At 46.4% G+C, this 21,551-nt stretch overlaps 1 protein-coding gene across 1 annotated transcript in view; it reads left to right on the forward strand.

Moving 5' to 3' along the window:
- Positions 1–21,551, forward strand: part of TNPO3 (transportin 3) — a 2,808,908-nt gene that overhangs the window by 631,975 nt on the left and 2,155,382 nt on the right. The window contains exon 6 of the mRNA XM_044088630.1: positions 11,961–12,099. Coding sequence (XP_043944565.1) covers positions 11,961–12,099 — 139 coding nt within the window. The remainder of the gene's footprint in view (positions 1–11,960; positions 12,100–21,551) is intronic.

Here is a 21,551-nt window from a genome sequence, read left to right on the forward strand (position 1 = left end):
CATTAGAGACATAGGTGTCAAACCAGGGATACATTTCTGATTTCCCATTCAATTGTCCAGGTTGCACTTGAATTGGGTTAGGGAGGAACCCTGCTTCACATGGATGGAGCCTGTTCCATAGACCCGATAGTGTCTGAAATACATAACAGATCTCTCCAGCAGGTCCTATTTATATCACAGACCAGGTTTAAGGCTTTAGAACTGGTAATTCTGGTGCTGTTTGTTTTGTGGATATGCAGGAAGTCCATCAATGTGGGGTCTGACAATGCCCTGTATGCCAGGCATAGATCACCCTTCAAAAGCCTGTAGAAGACAGAATGCAGGGGTAGGGCCTTGAGGCGGTCTGCAAAGGGCATTTTACTTGCACCTTGTATTCTTTTAGTGAGAAACCTCTGTGGACGTTCCAGTTGTTGGATATACCTGGTTAACTACTTACCAAAAGGGGCATTGTACTCTGTGATAGGTCTGAACACTGTACAATACCATGCCAAATACAGTGGAACATTGACTTCTTTGGACTTGGATGTCATACCTTTGTTTATAAGTTGCGCAACATAGAACAATTTCCTCACCACTATAGACGCATGATGGTCAAAGGCTAGATTACTGTCTATATGTGTCCCTATGTCCCCGACTACTGGGTCATCTCCAAGGGGTGTGTTGTCAATATGATAGTTACCAGGGGTGGATGATTTCCCAGAGGATACTATTATGCATTTCTTGGTATTTAGTTTTAGTCCATGGTTTTGACACCAGTTGTTTGCCTGTGTCAGCCCCTCCTGGAGAACATTTGTGCCAGTGTGAGATTCAGTGACAGCACCTAATTTGCAATCGTCTGCAGACTTAGTCAGCCAGAGACAACTGACATTTGCCTCAACTTTTTTGGAGTAAATCCCAAAAAGGAGCGGTCCAAGGACTCCATCCCTGAGGGACTCCACTTGTCACTGGCCTCTTTGTAGAGGTAGACTCCCCAATTCTAACTTCATTGGTCCTGTATGTGAGCCAGTCACTCTGGCATTGTTGACAAACTCAAGAGGTTAGGTCCAAACCCATATGTCACCCAGTAGGGTATTGTGTCAAATGCCTTGGCTAGGTCAAAGTAGGCAGTGTGAACAAATTTGCCTTCATCCGTTGCTTTGGTGACCATCTCAAAGAAGTCTACCAGATTGGGTAGGCATGATATGCCCTTGATGAAACCAAACTGGGCTTGGTCCAGTGTCTGGAGGTTTACTGTATCTCTGTTGATCATCTCCATGATAATTCTTTTCATGGCTTTATATATAAGACTCGTGAGACTTTTGGGTCTTTAGTTTCCAGGGTATGTAGATGTCCCACCTTTGTGCAGAGGGATGACTGTTGCCTTTCTCCATTCATGAGCAAGAAACCTGTTTGGAGGCTACATTTAAATAGTAATTGCAGAGACCTTGATAGGTCATGTTTCATGCTACCTATAAGGCATCCTGGGATATTGTCTGGGCCTGTTGTTGCAGTGATCTCAGTCTTAGAGCATTAAGGACCTGTTCCCTAGTGACAGTAGGGGGTGTTGTATTTGATATTTCCTGAGGGAAGGTTGAGGGGGAGAGAGGGGGGGGGTAAAGTTGGAGCTGAATTTATCGACCTTATCAGCCAGGAGGTTTGCAATGTCTTCTGGCTCAGTATAGGTGGCTCCATTTATAATGAGCTCCACACACAATTCTGTCATTGCCTTTGAGGTTGCAGACATAGCCAAAGAATGATTTGTGGTTGTCCTTGGCCTGGGAGGCCAACCTTACCTCAAATGTGGCTTTGGTAGACTTTATTTGTCCTCTGAATTGTTTTAGTTTGAGTGTGCTTTCATCTTTTGCTTTGTGCTGCACTTCCTAATTTTGCCATGATTTTCTTCCTCCTGTTAGACAGACTGTTGATTTTTTGATTCCTCCAGGGTGGCTTGTTTTTTGTTATTTCTGTACTTGTTCCTGGTGGGTACAGCAGCCTCTGTGCAGCTATTTACATGCTTGTATACGGTTTCTGTGAACAGTTATGCATAGCCAGCAGTGTTCTCAGGTTTGTGGGGGCTTCTAATTGCGCCGGGTTCTCACTTAATAGCAGGAGATTAGCCTTAGAATAGTTCCTGAATATTCCAGATTTAGCTGGGGGTCTATGTTTTATTTTTGTTTCAAAGGAGACCATTTTGTGGTCTGACCTTACCAGGGAAGGCATTACAATAGGGGGTGTGCAGCAGTCTCCCATGTTAGTGAGGACCAGATCCAGTCTGGTTGCACCCCTGGTTGGTGTATTGACTATCTGGCCCAGGAGAGTTTGTTTTTACAAAATCCAGAAATCTCTGCATGTACATTTGGTGTATTATAGGATTCCCAGTTAATAGCAGGGTAATTAAAGTCACCAATGAATATGGTATTGTGTTGGATGGTTAGTTTTTCTAATAAGTTTAAATACACTGTATGGGTTTCCAGGGTGATAGAGGGGGAACCTATAGCTTGCAAGGAAGTGGTATTGGATTTTGTCTATGGTGATTTAAACATAGAACAGCTCAAGTGCATTGTCCTGTCTGACCAGCCGTGAAGTATATATTTGTCTTTGATGTAAGTAGAGACATCTCCACCTTTATTCCCTGCCTGTGAAGTAGTTGGCCTAAATGTGTGGAAGGCATTATAACCTAGCACTGTTGGTGTGCTCTGCATGGCTTTAAACCGTGTCTCAGTGACTACACAGATGTTAGCATTTTCTAGGGTAAAGAGAGCTTCTAGGGAGTGGAGTTTATTTGTTTAGACTCCTAGGACTGAGCAGTAAAACCTTTAGATTTTCTTGGTTTTGATTTGATGTGTCGGAAGTACTTAAAGTTTGGCATTGCCTAAAAAAAGTACTATGGGGGAAGACAGTGTTTTAGCTAATATTCAAAAGCCTAGAGGGGAGAGGTGCATACCATCCTGGCAAAGCATAGTGGTCTGTTGACCATCTCCTTCCATGCTGACAAATATTGCACCCCCTTAGAATGACACCAGAAACTAAGCCAATTATTAAAGTCTGTCATCTTTTGTTCGTATCGTGGCATCATCCTTGGAGAAGGTAAAATGCTGTTCAATACTAGGCTCATAGCCTGAGATGCATATTCCGAGAGCTCCATGATGTCTTTCTTCATGTAGTGTAGGAAGGTACATCTCAGGTCATTTACTCCCACATAGACTATGACTGAGACATATTGGTAATTGTCATCCAGTGACCTGAGTGCTTGGATTATGTGGCGGATCCTAGCCCCTGATAAGCAACTGACTTCGACTTTCTACTTAGCCTGTGGAGAGGGACATCAGTTTGTCTTTCAATGGAGTCGACAATGTTGGATTTTGTGGTGGCTTGCCTTATGGGCCTAGAGGTCGATGCTGCATGAGATGTAGCTCTGTGTGTTGATGTAGGTGTTTTGAAAGAGCGCATTTGGGGGCCGTTGAGGGCATTTGTTATTTCTACTTCATGTGGTGGGGAGGTCTTTGTGGTTTAGGAAGGTTTCATTTAAGTGCCGGTGGGGGCTGTTCTCTGCGTCATCTTGGCTTAAGAGCATATTTTGCTCATGGTTTCTGTTTGACTTAACTGGTAGGCCACCAAGTGGCTGTTTCTTACACATAAAGAGGCAACACTGATCCTTACCCATACCAGGTCACAGTCAGTTACACTTTTTTCCAAAGGCATTCAGAAAGAAACATGGTACACTTGTATCCAGCAAAGAAAAAGTTGTGGCTGCCACAGATGAGATTTTTCTGTGCTCCCAAAGCAGCAGCTTGCCACTAATGCCCCATTTTGTGTGTGTGTAGATGTGGGTGGGGTTGTCGTGTGGCTTATTTTGCTGAATCTGGCTGGTCTCCAGAGTTAATGTAGGATGGCTTGAAGTGACCGGACAAGCATTCTGCTCTACTTCAAGCAGGATCTGTAATCATGTTGACAAACTGGTACCTTGTTCTGCTATAGTCGACTTCATCCATCTAGGAGAGACTTGATACTACTTTCTGGATCTTGCATCTAATTTGGGACCAGGGTATATGCAGACCTTTCTCCCAGATGAAGGGCAGGATTAATCAGGTTCTGGGTGTTCTGGTGACCTGCTTTTCTTTGTGAAGGCTGCTTTTATTTTATTTTAGAAATTCTTCGCCTCTGAGAACTTGAACTTCATTTAAAAGGGTAACCTATCACTTTTTAGGTCAGAGACCTAGTAGTGTGGGAGTTCAAATGAGAGTATTATATCCTTTCATTATGGTTGCTGGTTAAGTTTGTATTTTCCAGATTATGAAAGGTATGCTCCTTCCTGGTCCCTTTGGTGGAAGTCCTCTTTCCTTCTGTTTCTTTTAAAAGAAAAAAGTTAATGTTAAGTTGTCAATCTCGCCTTCATTCTTGCTGGATGGGTTCGGAGCCGATCCTCTGCTCCGACTCGGCCAATACTAAAGCTCGAGAGTTAATTCCACCGGCTCGAGGCTCCCCTATATCCCACAATGGTAGGTGGTAACTACTTAGATCTCGTTTGCCGCTTAGCTGCGAGGTGCTTTCTTCTACCGACTCTGGCAGGTTAGTGAGTTTTTTCTAGTTAAAAACTTCAAATATCTACCCCTATCCTTTTTATTTAGTCAAGTTTATAGTATAGGGTATCCTTTTAGTTTAAATCGGGTCTTCCCTCGTTTTTATTCCCTTTTAAGTTCTAGGCCTTTGGCCCACTCCCCTTTTTCCCTTTGTCATTCAGTGTGATTGGGTTTTTCTTTTTGGTTAAAGGGTGTGTCTGTGTGTTGTGTCTGTGTCTTTTTTGTATATAGTCTCTTTTACTGGGATGTCTAAAGACTCCAAGGTCTCAGGCTTCAAGAAGTGTGACTCGTGCTGTCAGAAAATGTCTCTGACAGACGGTCACACTTCTTGTGTTTATTGCCTGGGACCTTTGCACCTGCAGGACTCCTGTGCTGTTTGCCATGCATTCAGCCCGAGAGTCCTGCAGGAACGCAAAAATAAACTTATTCTTCGAGGCTTATTAAAGCCTGAAGGCCCCTCGACCCAGTCTGCGTCGGGGAAGCCTTCAAAGACTTCCAGGCCATTGGCTCCAGCTTCAGAGCCATCCACTAGGAGCATTAAGGCTGCTTCGACATCGGCTCTGGCTGGAGTCGATGTTTCGAAGACTCAAACTGTTACCTCTGCTACGGCCGGAGCCGAGGGTGCTAAGACTCAGTCGGCTCCGATAATTGTATCGGAGCCACCTTCTAAGAAGAGGTCGAGGTCCCCTTCCATCGGCTCCATCCACTCGGCCCCGGGATCCCCTCTTCTGTCGGAGTGGAGCCATAGGTCCCATTCCTCTCCTTCCTCCAGGCTGTCCGACCATGACTTACAAAGGGTGGTGAGTAGAATTCTCAAGTCCGAGGCACTGGCCCAAATGCTGCATAGCCCTACTCAATAGTCAGCGGCTATTCCCATCCCTGCTTCTGTTCCTCCTCCGACTGCTTTGTGTTCGGAGCCGGGGCTTGTCGGAGCCGTCTGTCGCGTCGGAGCCGATACTTCCCCTTTTGGCTCCGTCGTCTGCTCCGATTTCCTCTTTGGAGAGATCTCGGCGCCGGGCTTCCCTCGTCGGCTCCGAGGGGGCGAGTGGCATCGGACCCTTGTCTGAACCCGTTGTCCCTCTCAGAGCGTTGGCGCTGGTGAGTTTGGCTCCGACATCAGCTTCGGAGCCGTCCCTGTCGGTGCCATGGGGGGGGTCCTTGTCTCCTCGGAGCGGGGACCTTTGGCCTTGGCTGATCGGGGTGCCTTCGAGGTCATGCGGAGCGTGCTAGACCCCGTGTCTACCCCACGGTTGGCTCCGTCAGCCCCTCCCTCTTCAGTGCCTGCGGTGGTTTCTACCCACCCCCTCGTACCAGACCGTAGAGAGCCAGCCCCTCAGGTTTCCCCATTGGGAATATCCTCTTCTTCCGAGGCTTCTCCTGATCCAGTAGGGGAACCCCTTCGGAAGAGACAGTGCAAGAGGAAGCACATTGACTCCCCTGAGTCTTATCACCTCAGACACCGACTTGGAGGAATCTGAAGGTTCCCCTCAGTCCCCCTCTGAGGATGTCTCTTTTGCTGACATCCTTGAAATCCTTAAACAGAGGGGGAACTGGCCCGCCCTTAACCCTTCAGAGGACGAGTCGGTCTGCCTTGAGGCGTTTGGCTCTCGCCCTTCCACCTCCTGGGTGTCTCCTCCCTTTGACCCCCTCATGGAAGTGGTGGCAAAGAAGGCTTGGACGGCCCCTGATTCGGTGGAACCTACCCTAAGGAGGCCATCAAAATTTATTACTGCCCCGAAAGAGAAACAGTTCTTATCTAAAGGTGTCTCTGTTGATGCCATGGTGGTGGCCGCAGCCACTAAGAAGGAATTGGCTGATCCTTCGGTACCTGTCCATCCTTCTAATAAGGAGTCTAGGACCATGGACAGGTACAGTAAGCGGATGTTTTCCTCAGCGACCTTTGCCATGCGGTCGCTGAACTACTTGTGTCACTTCACCCGTCTCCAGAGGGATTTACTCAAGGATATGGGTGATGCTATGCAGGATCCAACAGCTGAGGGGCTCCAAGACAAAATGAACTCCCAGTTGGCAACCCTGAATTCGATTGTCAACTCCTCCATGCAGCTTATCTCGTATGCGGCCGATGGGGTGAGTAGGGCCGCAGGCACAGGTGTAGCTTTACGACGCCACGCCTGGATGCGGCTTTGCAATTTTGCGGACCCTTTCAAGGTGTCCTTCACCAATTCCCCCTTTAGTGGCTCAACGTTGTTTGGACCTCAGGTGAAGGATACATTGACTAGGTGCGAGCAGGAAGGTAAGACTCTCTCTGCCGTGGGAGTCTGTTTTTCTACCCCTTCCAGACCTTATCCCAAAGGTCAGAGGGGGGGAATGTGGTTCCGCAAACCACAAGGAGTCTCATCTGATGCACAAAGTCGATTCCCCTCTAGAGGCAGAGGGGGGAACAACAATAGACGCCGCCCTAGGGGCAGAGGTGGTCCGCAAAACCAGGGTAGCAGTGAGACTTTCTCTGATAAACCCTTTCAGCATCCCCGAGGAGCTGCCCGGCTGTCCACCTTCGGAGGCAGTCGGGGGAAGATTATCACTGTACCCAGAAGCCTGGCTTTCCCTCACTCAAGACAAATGGGTACAGTCGATCATATCCGAGGGTTACAAAATCCCCTTTAATCACATCCCATCCCAACCCAAAGGATCCCTTCCAGACGTTCCACCCAGTCTAAGGGAACAAGCAGCGTTAGAAATATCAAAGCTGCTGTCAAAAAGAGCTATCCAGCCAGTCCCAGCAGACCAGCAAGGATCCGGAATCTACTCCAAATTCTTTTTGGTACCAAAAAAAACAGGGGACTGGAGACCAATACTGGATCTCAGCAAGCTAAACAAGTATGTGAAGAAAACAAAATTCCGGATGGTCACGCCACAGTCCATTCTACCCTTCTTGGGTCAGGACAGTTGGATGTGCTCGATAGATCTTCAGGATGCGTACTACCATATCAAAATGCACAGACGCTCCAGGAGGTTTCTCCACTTCAGGCTGGGAGCCAGTCACTACCAGTTCAGAGCCCTGCCCTTTGGTCTCACTACAGCCCCCCGAGTGTTCACCAAATGTATGGCAGTGGTAGCAGCTCACTTGAGACATCAAGGATTCCAGGTGTTTCCATATTTGGACGACTGGCTCCTTACCGCCACCACCAGGCATCAACTTCTTCTATCCAGAGACTTCACCATTCAAACTTGCCAAGCTCTAGGCATTTCAGTAAATTTCGAAAAATCTGCCTTGTCAATCTATTACCTTTATAGACGCCACCTTAGACACAGTTCATCTTTCTGCCAGACTGACAGAGCAAAGAGTATCAGATATCCGCAAACACGTTTACCTTCTGCTTCAATGCAACAAGATCAAAGCCAGGGTAGTCTTGAAGGTATTAGGACTCATGGCGGCTACCATTACACTTCTCCCCTTAGCTTGTTTTCACATGGCGGATCCTCCAGTGGATGCTGTTTTCTCAATTGTCCTTCCAACAGCTCCCGATGTCTCACATCATTCTGCTAACCCAATCATGCAAGAATCACCTGTCTTGGTGGATGACATCACCTCAAGTTCTTCAGGGCAGACCCTTCATCCCCCCCCCCCAATCGCCACGGTGACAACGGACGCCTCCCTGATCGGGTGGGGGGGCATTATCAGGGCAGGACAGTCCAGGGCACGTGGCAATCTTTCGAGTGCCACTTGCACATAAATGTCTTAGAGATGAGAGCAGTGCCTTTAGCGTTGCAAGCCCTTCAGGACTCTCTTCCCACAGGGACTATTGCAATTCAGATGGACAACATGTCCGTAGTGTGGTACATCAACAAACAGGGCGGAACCAAGTCCTATCCCTTATGTCGAGAGGCACTCAGACTTTGGCAGTGGGCGATTTCTTCTCAGCGGTTTCTGATAGCAATGCACATTCCCGGGAAGTCCAACGTGATTGCGGACAAGTCGAGCAGGGCTATTCTCATGCCTCACGAGGGGTCTCTAAAAAAAATCAGTGCTGGAAGAAATCTTTCGAAGATGGGGGCGGCCTTGCTGCGTTCTTTTTGCTACTCCCCAAAACAGCAAGTGTCACGATTTCTTCACCCTCTTCCCTCTACCAGGCCAACCCGCCAGAGACGCTCTAGTCCACGATTGACCCCGGGGACTTCTGTATGCTTTCCCCCCTTTTCCACTGATCTCTGAATTAATTCAGAAAGCTATCGCCTCGAGAGTCACTATGATCCTCATTGCCCCTTACTGGCCTCGACAGATATGGTTTCCGTTCCTGCATCATTACCTCTTGGAGCAGCCTTGGCATCTGGACCCAGTGCCAGATGTTTTGACCCACCTGTCGGGCCAGCTGCACCACTCCCTCCAATCTCTCAACCTCACAGCGTGGTTTCTCCGATTCCTACCCTAGCCAGGCTTCCCTTAATTTCTCATTCAGTCCATAATATCCTGATAGCCTCTCACAAGTCTTCCACCAGATGGATTTACAATAGTAAGTGGAAGCGTTTTTCCTTCTGGGCAGCATCAAAAAATATAGACCCCTTCACTGCACCTATCCAGTCTATCCTAGACTTCCTGGCAGAGCTCTTTCATTTAGGCTCTTCCTCATCTACCATTAGAGTACAACTAGCTGCTGTATCTAACTTTCATGTAGGTGTCTCGGACTCCAGTATCATGTCCCATAAACTCTGCAAAGCCTTTCTAAGAGGTGTCTTTTTGCTCAAGCCCCCAATCAAAGATCCCCCACCTCAGTGGGACTTGAATTTGGTCCTAGCGTCCTTGATTCTCCCCCCCCTTCGAACCTGCGGCTTCATGCCCTCTTAAGTTGCTCTCATGGAAAATACTTTTTCTAGTAGCCATAACATCAGCTAGAAGGGTATCTGAACTTCATGCTCTTTGCAGTCGTCCTCCTTACTTAGTTTTCCATAAAGACAGGGTGTCCCTCTGGACTAATCCATCCTTCTTGCCTAAGGTTTCCTCTGAGGCAAATCTAAACCTGACTATCGATCTCCCTGTCTTCTTCCCTGATTATTCCAACAGGTCGGAACAAAAGTTACATTTTCTAGATGTTCATCGCCAACTTCGATATTATTTAGACAGGACTAAAGAGTTCAGGAAATCTGACCAGCTCTTCCTGTCTTATGCGGAAGGGAAATTGTGCCTTCCAGTTTCTAAAGTGTCCCTTTCAAGATGGCTTACCTCTATAATTACCTTCTTCTATGAAATCAGACATCAAAAACTGCCTTCAAGACCTAGAGCTCATTCAATCAGGGCATTAGCTACATCTGTAGCTTTTCAGGACAGGCTACCAATAGATTCCATTTGTGCAGCAGCCACATGGGCTTCTCCTCATACCTTTATCTCGCATTACAAATTGGATATGGCCTCCAGAAACCGTGCCAACTTTGGTTCCACTGTTCTCAAGAGTCTGTTCTGATAAGCCACCCGGGGTAAGTTGCTAGGGACGCGGTCCCATCCAGTAAGAATGAAGGTGAGATTGACAACTTAACATTGAGAAGTTATGTACCTACCATAACGTTCCATGTTAGCTGTCTTCTTCTCACCTTCTTTCTTGCGTCCCACCCTCCTTCCCCCAGCCTGGACAGACCGATAGGAATTTTTGGGATCTTCCATTGGGGCTTCCTTCCCACATGTTCTACCACCTCTGTTCTCCCTTTTATGTTTGTGGTAGCTTACATACAGGTTTATATAGAGGTGGGTTCTTTTTCTCTCTTCTCCATACTATGGAGACTAGAACTGCTTGTTTTAGCTATCAAACGAGATCTGAGTAGTTACCGCCTAGCATTGTGGGATATAGAGGAGACTCGAGCCGGTGGAATTAGCTCTCGAGCTTTAGTATTGGCCGAGTCGGAGCCGAGGATCGGCTCTGAACCCATCCAGCAAGAAAGAAGGCGAGAAGAAGACAACTAACATGGAACGTTATGGTAGGTACATAACTTCTCATTTTCATCCTTGGGCAGGTTCATCATTTTCCAGTTACTTGGTAGTTTGGCAGCAGGGTAGCAGGGATGGATGATTGTGACACTCATTCTTTAAAGTGGCTGTTCTTTCATAAGGTAGTTCTCTCCCTGCATGGCTGTGGTGTGGTTCAGATGAACTAGCAGTTCATTGCCGAAGTGCCTAACAGTGGGGATCTAGATCTGCTTTTGTTTTTGTCCAGGGAAAGTGATGAGGAATTGATGCCATGGTTTTCTGCCTGCCGGGTCCTAGCTGTGGTCTAGTTGCTTCAATTGAGGAGTAGCTAGTTCCCTTGGCAATCATGGTGGCCATCGCCCTTTGGGTCTGTAATGCTCCCCTGACAGGCACATTTACTGTCTGTGGCCATGCAGTGAAGCAGTTGGGTAGGCTACTGTAGAGCACAGCTCTTTTGCTGCTTTTCGCATTTATTCTGCTTATAATTCAGTCCAGCATCAGACACTTTTTAAAGAGCTTTCAGTGCATTAGATGTAACATATTTTCTTTACTAACTGTTCTTCAAAGAGGGCTCTCCTTTGTGAGTCAGAGAATGCTCTCCGTTCTTCTCCCCACAGATGCATAGCCCTTCCAGATGCCCTTGGCTTTTAGTCTTCCCTGCAAGGCAGGCAAGTGTATATTATCATTTGATAGTGGTAGGGATTACAGTTCATGATTTGGAGGGGGTGCTTTCTTGTGGAAAGGATGCAGACTTGGAGCTCAGGAAATTATAGTGCAGTCAGCATGTTTTGTCTCTGTGTATGACCATCCCTGAGTAAGGAAATGTTGACAGAAATAGAGAGTGATTGATGGAGAGATTAATTCATCCACAGGGCCAAGCAAGAAAAGTCTATTCTGTAGATCAGCTGATATGTTAAGAGGGTATCTATCCCCTCAGTCTTGTTGATGGGTGCTTAATTACTGGCCAGGATTAAATGGCATTAAGTACTGTTTACGCCTTTATTCCTTTCCATTTTCTAGTGCTGTTGTAGTAATTGCATGGCCTGGGCTTATTCTCTTAGCCTAATTCATGATGCTGTAGCATGTGCCAGTAAGTGGTATTCACATAAAAAAGGTAACGAGGGCATCCTTCAGAGCTTGAGATTGCTGAAAAATAACCTAACCGTGGCACTTAAGAATGCATCCTTGCGGATCAGCTGATGTGGTGAGTACATCATCTGTATCAAATGCCACTTCTTGTCTTGAAAATGTGTTCTTGGTCAGATTCTGTACATTGTTTAAAAAGATGACATTTTTTGAGAATTTCATTGTTTTCTCTCTTTTCCTTAGTGTGAAGCTTAGAGAGTGGCAATATATTCCTACTGAGCTTTCCAATTCGGCAAAAGAAGAAAAAAAAGAAATAAAAGCACAATTTTCATTTTAACACTGATCTTTTTCCCAAACACGCTTCCTTTCTTATTTTTTCCTGCCTCCCTTCTCTTATTTAGGGTTTTGAACTACTGCCGGATTTTTACTGAGCTGTGTGAAACATTTTTGGATCAGATTGTGACATCACCAGGTCAGGGACTGGGAAACTTGGATTCTTTGAGGCTGCTGCTTGTGTGTGCAGGACACTCCCAATATGAGGTAGGTATGGGGAATGAATGTCTTGAGTGGCAAAACTGATTGTGGTCATGTTTTTGGTGATACTGTACACTTCTACTGTGCTTAGCCTGTGTATGAAAGATTTATTTAACAGGGGGTGCAAATCCACAACCGTATTTGCTGCCTCCTGTGGGTGTTTAGGTGTATGTGGGTAATTACTGGAACCGAATACTGTCCTTACTGATGAGCTGATTACACTTGACCCATTTACCTGTTGGTTTTGCTATTGTAGTATCCTAGTTTTTACCAGAACGTTTTTCATTTTAATTTTGTGCCTTCTACTGTGGCCAGTAGCATATTTATATGACAGTCAGACAGGGCTGCATCATTTTTGCTTGTTAATTTATGTATTTGTGGTGGTTTCCTAGGGAAGGAGGAGTCAACAAATAATAATAATAAAAAAAAAAAAAAAAGGTGTACATAGTACATTAGGTATCAAATTACAAAAATCTGTAGTACAATATCAGGAGCACAAACATTTAATGGCATATTTACACTTTAAAAGGGCAGCTTCAGCAATGTAGTGATGTCCTTGTATTCTCATGTTGCAGTATTCTCACGTGAGATCCTCCGCCTCAGGTGACCCCAAACATCCGGCTCATATAACAAAGCTTAAGCCTGGCTGCTGTAAGGTGCGTGGGATTTCACATGCAGAGCCATAAATTAACTTAGCTGCTGCAGTCGAACATTAGCTTCCTCATTCTGCTCCATGCTATGAATCAAGTTAAGGATAAGTACCACATTGAGGAATCTTCTTTATTTTTGGCTTCTCTTAGGTTGCTGTTTATCTGCTGTAAGCTGCTGTCATCTAGGAAGGGAAAATGTAAGTGCTGTTGGCAAATTCTGCACAAAGATGCACGCAACCTCTGCTTGTTTTGCTTAGGACCGTCCCAAGATCATACAGTCGTTTGTACCTGAGACGTTGCACAGCCATCTGGCAGCCCTTAAATTGTTCATAGAGAACCAACATCTGAAGCGCCTGGCTCTCGGTATGGAACCTGAACTGGCCATCTAGGTGGAGCAACCTAAAATGAAGACCAAAATCTCTAGGCCTGATAATGCGCCTCTGAGTTTGGGCGTCCTGCCAGCGACCATTTTAGGGGCTTAGGAACATCTGAAAGAACTGATGCACATCCGTGAGGTTTCTGTGACACCTGCCTCCGATCAGTGTCAGGGGATGTGGGGGACCAGGCTCACCTGCATGGCCGCCTTTAGTTTCCGAGGAAGGTACTTCGACCCCTGGCCTGAAGTCTGACACCAGGCCCTCAGCCACTCACACTACTCAAAAGACTCTTTCTCTTAAGAGAAAAAAAAAAAACAGGCATTTATCTGCCCCAGTGGAAGGCCAGCCTGACTGGCAAGCATTCTCCCAGTCACTTTTTCAGGCCTTTACGGCCCTGAGGCCTACTGCCTCACAAATTTCTGCCCTGCCTACCTTAAGTTCCAGGCCTGCCTCTGCTAGCTCCATCTCACCTCCTCAGCGTCAGGAGGAAGACTTCTTCCTCTGATGAGTCTCTCACATACATTTCTCAGCTGGCCTCTCCCCTGGAGTACTGTTCCCCAGATGAAGACTCCTTGGAAGGAGAGTCCCCACCAGAAGACATTACTTTTGGGGAGACTATCTCCAAAATTAGAGAATATTTCAAGTGGAACTCCACCCAAATGACTGAGGTATAGAAAAGATACTTTGAGCTCCTACAGATGGAGTCTCCCTCTCCCTGCGCTTATTCCTCCAGTGATTCCTGCTTACTTGGATGCCTTTGCCTCCGTCTCCAACCTAACACACTCATACTGGGTGACTTCAACTACTCCTCTATTAACTGGGATAACTACTCATGTACCAATACACTTGCCCAACGTTTCCTGGAATTCATTAATTTCAATGCCCGGGACCAGCTCCTCCTTACCTCCACTATAGGTAGCAACATCCTTGACCTGGTCATTACTAGCATGGGCGACCATTGCTCCACACCAATAGTCAACTCCTCCCTGGTTAGATCTGACCACAAACTAATCACCTTGGAAATCCACCCACCCCACCCCATGCAAAGGTAACCACCATGAAAAACTTCTCCAAAGCTAACTTTGGGCTCCTAAAAACAGAGGTGACTAACTTCACGGCACCCAAGCAAATGGAGAATAGTTGCATGACTGCCGAATCTTAAACCAATGCACTGTACGAACACCTACACAAATGCATGGATCTCGCCATACCTAGTAGAACCAAGACGCTCTCCTCCAAAAAAAGGAAGCCAATTTGGTGGTCCCCTGCCATAAACAAACTCTACAACAGGAGGAGAAAACTGATGCAGAATAAGGTGAAGTCCCAAGACTTAAAAAAAAACTCCCGTATCAGCCTCAACAAAAAGTTGAGATCCCTCATCAAATCCTGTAAAGCTAGCTATGAAAACAGAATTGCAGCAGATAGTAAAGACAACCACAAGGCCTTCTATAGTTATGTAAAGAATCTCCACAGCAGTAGCCAGATTTGCTGAGCTGCTGCACAATGGGTACCTCCTATACCGATCCAACAGATACTGCCAAGTATACTGGCTGGCAGATTCAATGCCAACTTTACCCCCCCCCCCCCCAAAAGGACCAATCACAATACCAGTAGATTGCCAGGCACCCAGTATTACTGCTGCACAGGTTAAAACAGCACTAACCAAGGCCAAGAATACAGCTTCTATGGGACCTGACAATATCCCTGGTTGTGTTCTACATGAACTACAGAGTGAACTGGCACCTCACCTGTGTGCCCTGTTCAGTCACAACCCCACATCAGGCTTTGGCCCTACTGAATGGCGCACTGCTTACAGTCATCCCTCTCCACAAAGGAGGAGCGACCGCAGACCCTGGGAACTTCGCCCCGTTAGCCTAACAAGTCTGATGTGCATAGCTATGGAACGCGTCATCATCATGGACCTAATAAACAAGGATATAGGGAATCTCCAAACTCTGGATCCCACACAGTTTGGTTTTGTGAAGGGTAGGTCATGCCTGCGTTACCTGGTCGACTTCTTTGAGTCAGTCACCAGAGCTGTGGATGAAGGCAAGATGTTTCGTATAGCCTACCTTGATCTGGCGAAGGCCTTTGATACCATTCCCCACTCAGGAATCATATAAAAACTCACTAAGCTAGGCATCAACCCCTATATCACTAGGTGGGTTGCAAACTGTTGCACAGATTGAATCCACAGTGTAAAAGTAGCTGACTCCAAGTCAGACTGCCGACCAGTCACGAGTGGAGTCCCACAGGATTTGGTCTTGGGTCCTCTCCTGTTTGGTTTGGTATTGATTTCTCTGAAGTCCAGGCCAACACAAAGGGACTCTGGCTGACAAAGCTCGCAGACTATTGCAAGTTGGGAGCTATTATTAACTCCCCAAGTGATGTTGACATTGTGCAGAAAGGCCTCACTGAGACCACCGACTGGTGTCAGAATCATGGCCTTAAGCTCAGTGTCAAAAAATGTGTCATCCGCTTTGGGAAAAACTCTGTTCCCTTGAATTACCACATTGATGGTAGTCCACTGAATACAGAAGGCATTATAAGAAATCTGGGAACACAGGTTGACAGCAACCTCTCTTTTGACCACCACATTGCCACTGTGGTCAGAAAGTTGTCCCATGTGGCACATCTCATTACTAAGGGTTTTGCATCCAGGAAGAAAGAGGTCATTGTCTCCTACTCTTACCTCATTAGGCCAGTCATAGAGTACAATGCCCCATTTGGCAGGTACCTCACTAGACACCTGCATCAACTGGACAGGCCACAAAAGTACCTCACTAAGAGGATCCTAGGCCTTAAACACTTGTCTTATATGGACAGACTCAAAAAAACTCCAACTATCCTCTGTCTCGTATCGCCTACTTAGAGGCAATCTCTGCTTGACTTACAAAGGTATGTCTGACCCACCTCTGTTAGAAATGCTGCATCTAAAGAAATCTCAGTCCCTCTGCACCACACGATCGAGACCTCCACCTTATTGCCACAATCAACAGAACATGCTGGAGGGACAGGTTCATAACCCAGTGACTGCCCATGGTATGGAATAGACTTCCTGTAGATGTCAGAGCACCTCACTGGCCCTCTTCAAGAATAATCTTGATGAGTGAATGGGAAATACAAAATTAACCCCGGTCATCACTCCAGTGGCTCTACTCGACAGAGGCACTGGGAACTAAGGTCGGGTGGCACAATGCCAGGGTAATCCTATGGGCTAGGATTGTAAAGACTCCAGGGCTGCTAACATAGTACACATCTATGACCCTGTTACGAATATTTCATCAAGCCTCCCATGGCTGACCCATCTTTGTTTGCTGTGGCACTGGGCAAGCAATCTAGGCAGATTCCTCCTCTTTACTGCCATCCGATAAGGATAGTAAAGTGATGGACACGTTTGGGAAAAACTACACTTCCTCAACTCTGGTCTTTAGGGCCATCAATTACCAGACTCATATGGTAAAGTATGCCCTAGATTTAGTTTCCCAGGCCTCTACTCTGCTCTTCTCCATGCCTGACTCCCCTACAACGCCTCAAGTTGCCTCAAAACTTTGTTTAGCAGCACAAGTAGCCAGACATTCCATAAAATGCTGCTACAATACTGCTGAAGCCTCAGCCAGGACGGGTGCATCTGCCTTAGTGTTACGCAGGTATTCCTGGCTCAGACTTCAGCCTCTGCCAGAAGACTTCAAGAACAAGATCCTGGACGCCCCCCTTGACAACAAGTTCCTCTTTGGAAGACAATCTGCAGAACTTTTCAAAAACCTTCAAGAAAAAAGTAAGGATCTGCAGGACTTGAAGCATCTTCTGGTATCTCATGTTCCTAAATTGTACAGAAACTACTCAGCTAAACCAAGCTTTGTTAGAAGAGCATCTGCTCATTTTACTACTACAAAACAAAGGAAAGGTGCCAGAAAACCCTAATCCCCCAGAGCTACGTCCTCTCAATCTACTCCCAGGCAGCCTTTTCCAGGCAGACCAAACATTGCGTGACTGCCTAAATATCCTCCACCATCTCTCCCTTTCTACCCGCCTCTCTCACTCTTTTCCCCTGTGGCAACAAATCACCTCAGACACTGGGTCCTATCAATAGTGGGGGGAAAAAAAAAAAAAAAAAAAGGAGTACTTTATGATCTGGCAGGAAAACCCATCACTGAAAGGCATACCCCTTCCTCCATAAAAACAAATCCACCTGATTCCCCTGGTCATTCAGGGCTTACTGTCACAAGGCACCATCGAGAGTGTTTCCACCAGGGCAAGAGGGTCAAGGGTTTTACTCCAAACTTTTTTTGGTCCCAAAAAAGGAAGGCCCTTGGAGGCCAATACTAGACCTGTCCCTATTAAACCCCTTCCTTCCTGCATGTACTTTCCTTCCGCATGCTATCCCTGCAAACGCTGCTTCTACTTTTGATACCTGGGGCTTTCATGCCCACCTTGGACCTGAAGGAGGCTTACCTCCATATCCTCATCCACCCTGACTTACAGAGATTTTTGCATTTTGCTGTGGCATCTCGCACCATCAGTTTACTGCCTTGCCCTTTGGTCTGTCTGCAACACCAAGGGTTTTCACAAAGTGCCCAGCCCCAGCAGTAGCCTTCTGCAGAACAAAAGGCATACAAATCCTCCCATACCTGGACGACCTCCTCATCCAGGCAGAAGAGTCAAGTACTCTGTAGTCACACCTGCAATTCGTTATTCATCTCCTAGGATGTCTGGGGTTTACACTGAGCCTACAAAAGTTCTCCCTCACCCCATCCCAAGACCAGATCTTCTTGGGTTGCAGAATAAGAACAGATTTGATGAAGGCCTTCCTCCCACTAGAAAAGGTCACTTCTCTAACCATCCATTTCCAAAACCTACTCGAGTCACCCACATCCCAGCCAGGGAATTTCTCAGTCTTCTGGGCTGGATGGCAGCTACGCTTCCTGTGCTGCCCCTTGCCAGATTACACATGAGGAAGTTCCAGTGGCACTTGAAGATTGTCTGGTCCCAAGACAATCACCCTGCAGATTTTCAGTTGCCTTTCCTGCCCTGCCTGAAAACAAGAGTTAAGGTGGTGGATCCAGAAAATAATGCAGAATCCAGGTCTCCCTCTGCAGCCCACCAAGCCAGTCCAGTTCATGTACACAGATGCCTCGGATCTGGGGTGGAGGGCCACTGTGAACGGTCTCAAGGTAGAAGCTCAATGCAAGCCCTTCCTCCAGAAAAAGCACATCAGCATGAGGGAAATTACGCTTTTTTCTGCTAGGTCTAAAGACTTTTCTACCCCTCCTACATCCTGGTCCCTTACAAGTCTTCACCGACAACACCACAGTGATGTGGTACATCAACAAGCAGGGAGGATGAGATCTTATTTACTTTGCAGGCTGGCCGTACAGGCATGGGACTTGGCCACCCAGTACAGTGCAACATTGCAGGCAGTCTTCGTCCCATCACAGGACAACCATCAGGCAGATGCCATCAGCAGATCATTCTCTCTAAATTTTGAATGGATGTTGCACAGAGATGTTTTGTTAGAGAATGTCCACCAGTGGGGCACTCCACAGATGTATCTTTTTGCCTTCTCTCAGAACAGACAACTATGGTTGTTCTGCTTCAGGCTCCCCTAACCACTGACGTGGAAAGTGGATGCCTTCTCTAGCTCATGGAAGGGGCTGATGTTCTTCATGTTTCACTGTTGCAGACATTACATTTGGGTTATCTGTTTGCAGGTAGCCCTCAGTCTGCTTGATTAACAAAGTCTTGGGTCCTGCGTCGGTTGCTGTCCCTTCTTCCATGACGTCAGGTTGTCAGGGGTATAAAACATGCAGCCGATGCCATTACATCAGTCTTTCTTGCTGTGCGGTGCCCGAAGCAGAAGCAGTTCGCAAGTGCCGGTTGGCCGACTCCTGAAATTTTCATTTTCGAGTTTCAGAACAGAAGTCTTCAACTAAAGCTAAGTACCCCATTGGGGAAACTTTTTCTTGCTCCTTTCCGATGTCAGTAAAAGTTAATAATTGCATTACTTGTGGAAAGCAAATACCTCATAAAGATTTTCATTCGTACTGTATTCCTTGCCTAGGCCCTGACCACAACGTACCTTGCTGTCAGTTTTCTGCTTTATTTAATCGGCGCGCTGTCCGTCGTCAGTACATTTTCGCTTTTTGGTTTGATTATCCAAAAATGTTGACTGTTAGCCGTCCGACTACCGAGATTCTGAAAAAACGCAAAGATAAAAACAGAGACAGGCCGCCGAGGGCCGGTACTCAGTGAGGTGCTTTCGCTGATACCCGGTACTTCTGATTCACAGGCCTTTACTGAGACCCATTCATAGTCCGATATGCCACGAGATGCTTCAACTATGGAACCTGCGGATGTCTCTACCTTGGATGGGTCCAGAGCCGCTATGCAGGCATCTGCTTCTGAGGGTGTATTCAGCCCTACGGACTTGAATATTAAACTGATGCCTCCTCCTCCTCTTAGGTTGAAATCTCTGCCAAAAAAACAGATGCCCAGGCCACATGCTCAGGCCTCTATACCCAAAAAACAAATGATAAGAATGACTGAAGATCTAATGACTCTAATCAGGGGTAGCCAACCCCCCTTTCTAAGAGGCCTAGGTGGTTTATGAATCTTCTGACCAGGATTCTGTTTTTTCTGATTCTTCTGATTATTTGGATTTGCCCTTATTTACTTATGATGATTCTGATCCAGAGGACTGCATTCCCTCTGCTTCACCTGCAGAATATTTTTCTTTTGGGGAAACCCTACATACTCTAAGGGAGCATTTCCACTGGGAAAGCCAGGATTTTTCTGATTCGGAAAAGAGGCTTAGGGATTTCTTACTCCTATCACAGTATAGGCCTTTAGCTATTCCTCCTGTACTAGACATTGTTGATGATGCTTTTTCGGAATCTAGTTCGGCCCCTGATTCCTTGCCTCCTGCTCCCATAAAACAGACAGATACTACAGGGTCCCTGAGTCACACAAGTTCCTTTTTAAAAACCCTGTTGCGGATCCAGAGACTATTTCACAGGGGGCCCAAAGGCATTAAGGCTTCTACTGCTAAAAATCCTAGCCCTTCTGATAGAGACTCCAGGGTGCTGGATAGATGGGGTAAGTAGGTTTACACTTCTGCATCCTTGGCCATTAGGGCTTTAAACTGCCAGATTCATATGTTAAAAGTATCAGCAACATGTTATTGGATTGCTTAAACAGAAAATGATGTTGATTCCTGACTGTGGAAAATAAAGAATTACAGGATTTTAATGCATTCTGCTGAACAAGTTGGAAAACATACTTTGCAATGTGGTTTTGATTGATTAGAGGCCTCTTGCAGGGCAGCTGTTACTGCGTCTGTGCTCAGAAGGCATGCTTGGCTTAAGGAACAATCTTTGCCTGATCATGTTAAAGCCAAATTGTTGGATGCTCCCTTAAATCAGGACAGCCTGTTTGGCAACAAGGCTGAGGAAGTTCTTAAAAAAGAGGGAATATAAAGCTAAATCTATGCAAACTGTTAAAGATTTCTTACAAGTTCAACCTCCTAGATTTAGTAGGCACTGGCCCTCTAAGAATTGGTCCTTTCCAGCCCCTTCCAGGTCTTCTCAAGCCAAACCCAGACACAGCAAACACCCCATGTTTCAGTCCCAGAGGACACACAGGACTAAGCAGTGGGAGGCCTCAACTCCCAAATCTGGGAGTAATAAGCCTCCCCCCTATGGTAAACTGTCTCAATGACTTCCTTTTAAAATTTCCAAGCACTTACCAACTGACTACCCCTTTGGGGGTAAAGATTGCTCTTCATGCAAAGAACTGGGAACTCATTACCCAGGACAAATGGGATTTAAATATAGTGTCCCAGGGATACAGATCTCACTTCCACACATTACCAACACCAAGCGGGTGGCCGGACCTACCCCCAAATCAGTGGGCAGAGGCCCAAAAACAAGTACTGTCTCTCTTAAGCATGGGGGCTATTCAACTGGTACCAGAAGAGGAAAAGGGACAAGGTTTCTACTCAAGACTATTCCTGGTACCCATAAAAAACAATTCATGGTGTCCTATCCTGGACCTGTCTACTCTAAACACCTTTTTGGAAATTCAAATATTCAAGATGCTTGACTGTTCACCAATTACTTCCTATGCTAGGCAAAGATGCCTGGTTGGCAACACTAGATTTAAAAGAAGCATACCTGCACATCCCAATCAGGGAATCTTGCAGAAGATACCTACGTTTCAAAGCAGGCTACACACACTATCAGTTCTCTGCACTGCCCTTTGGCTTATTTACTGCACCCAGGGTATTCACAAAGTGCCTAGCCCCAGTTATTGCATTTTGCAGGCAAAGAAATATTCAAATATACCCATACCTGGACGATTGTGTAATTCAGGCAGAAAGCCAATACATACTTTTGAATCATCTAGCCTTTGTACAAAGGGTTCTAACTTGTCT

The sequence above is a fragment of the Protopterus annectens genome, chromosome 11.part0 (assembly GCF_019279795.1).
Source record: "Protopterus annectens isolate FY-2018-M chromosome 11.part0, PAN1.0, whole genome shotgun sequence".
In the NCBI taxonomy this organism is placed as follows: Eukaryota; Metazoa; Chordata; order Ceratodontiformes; family Protopteridae; genus Protopterus; species Protopterus annectens.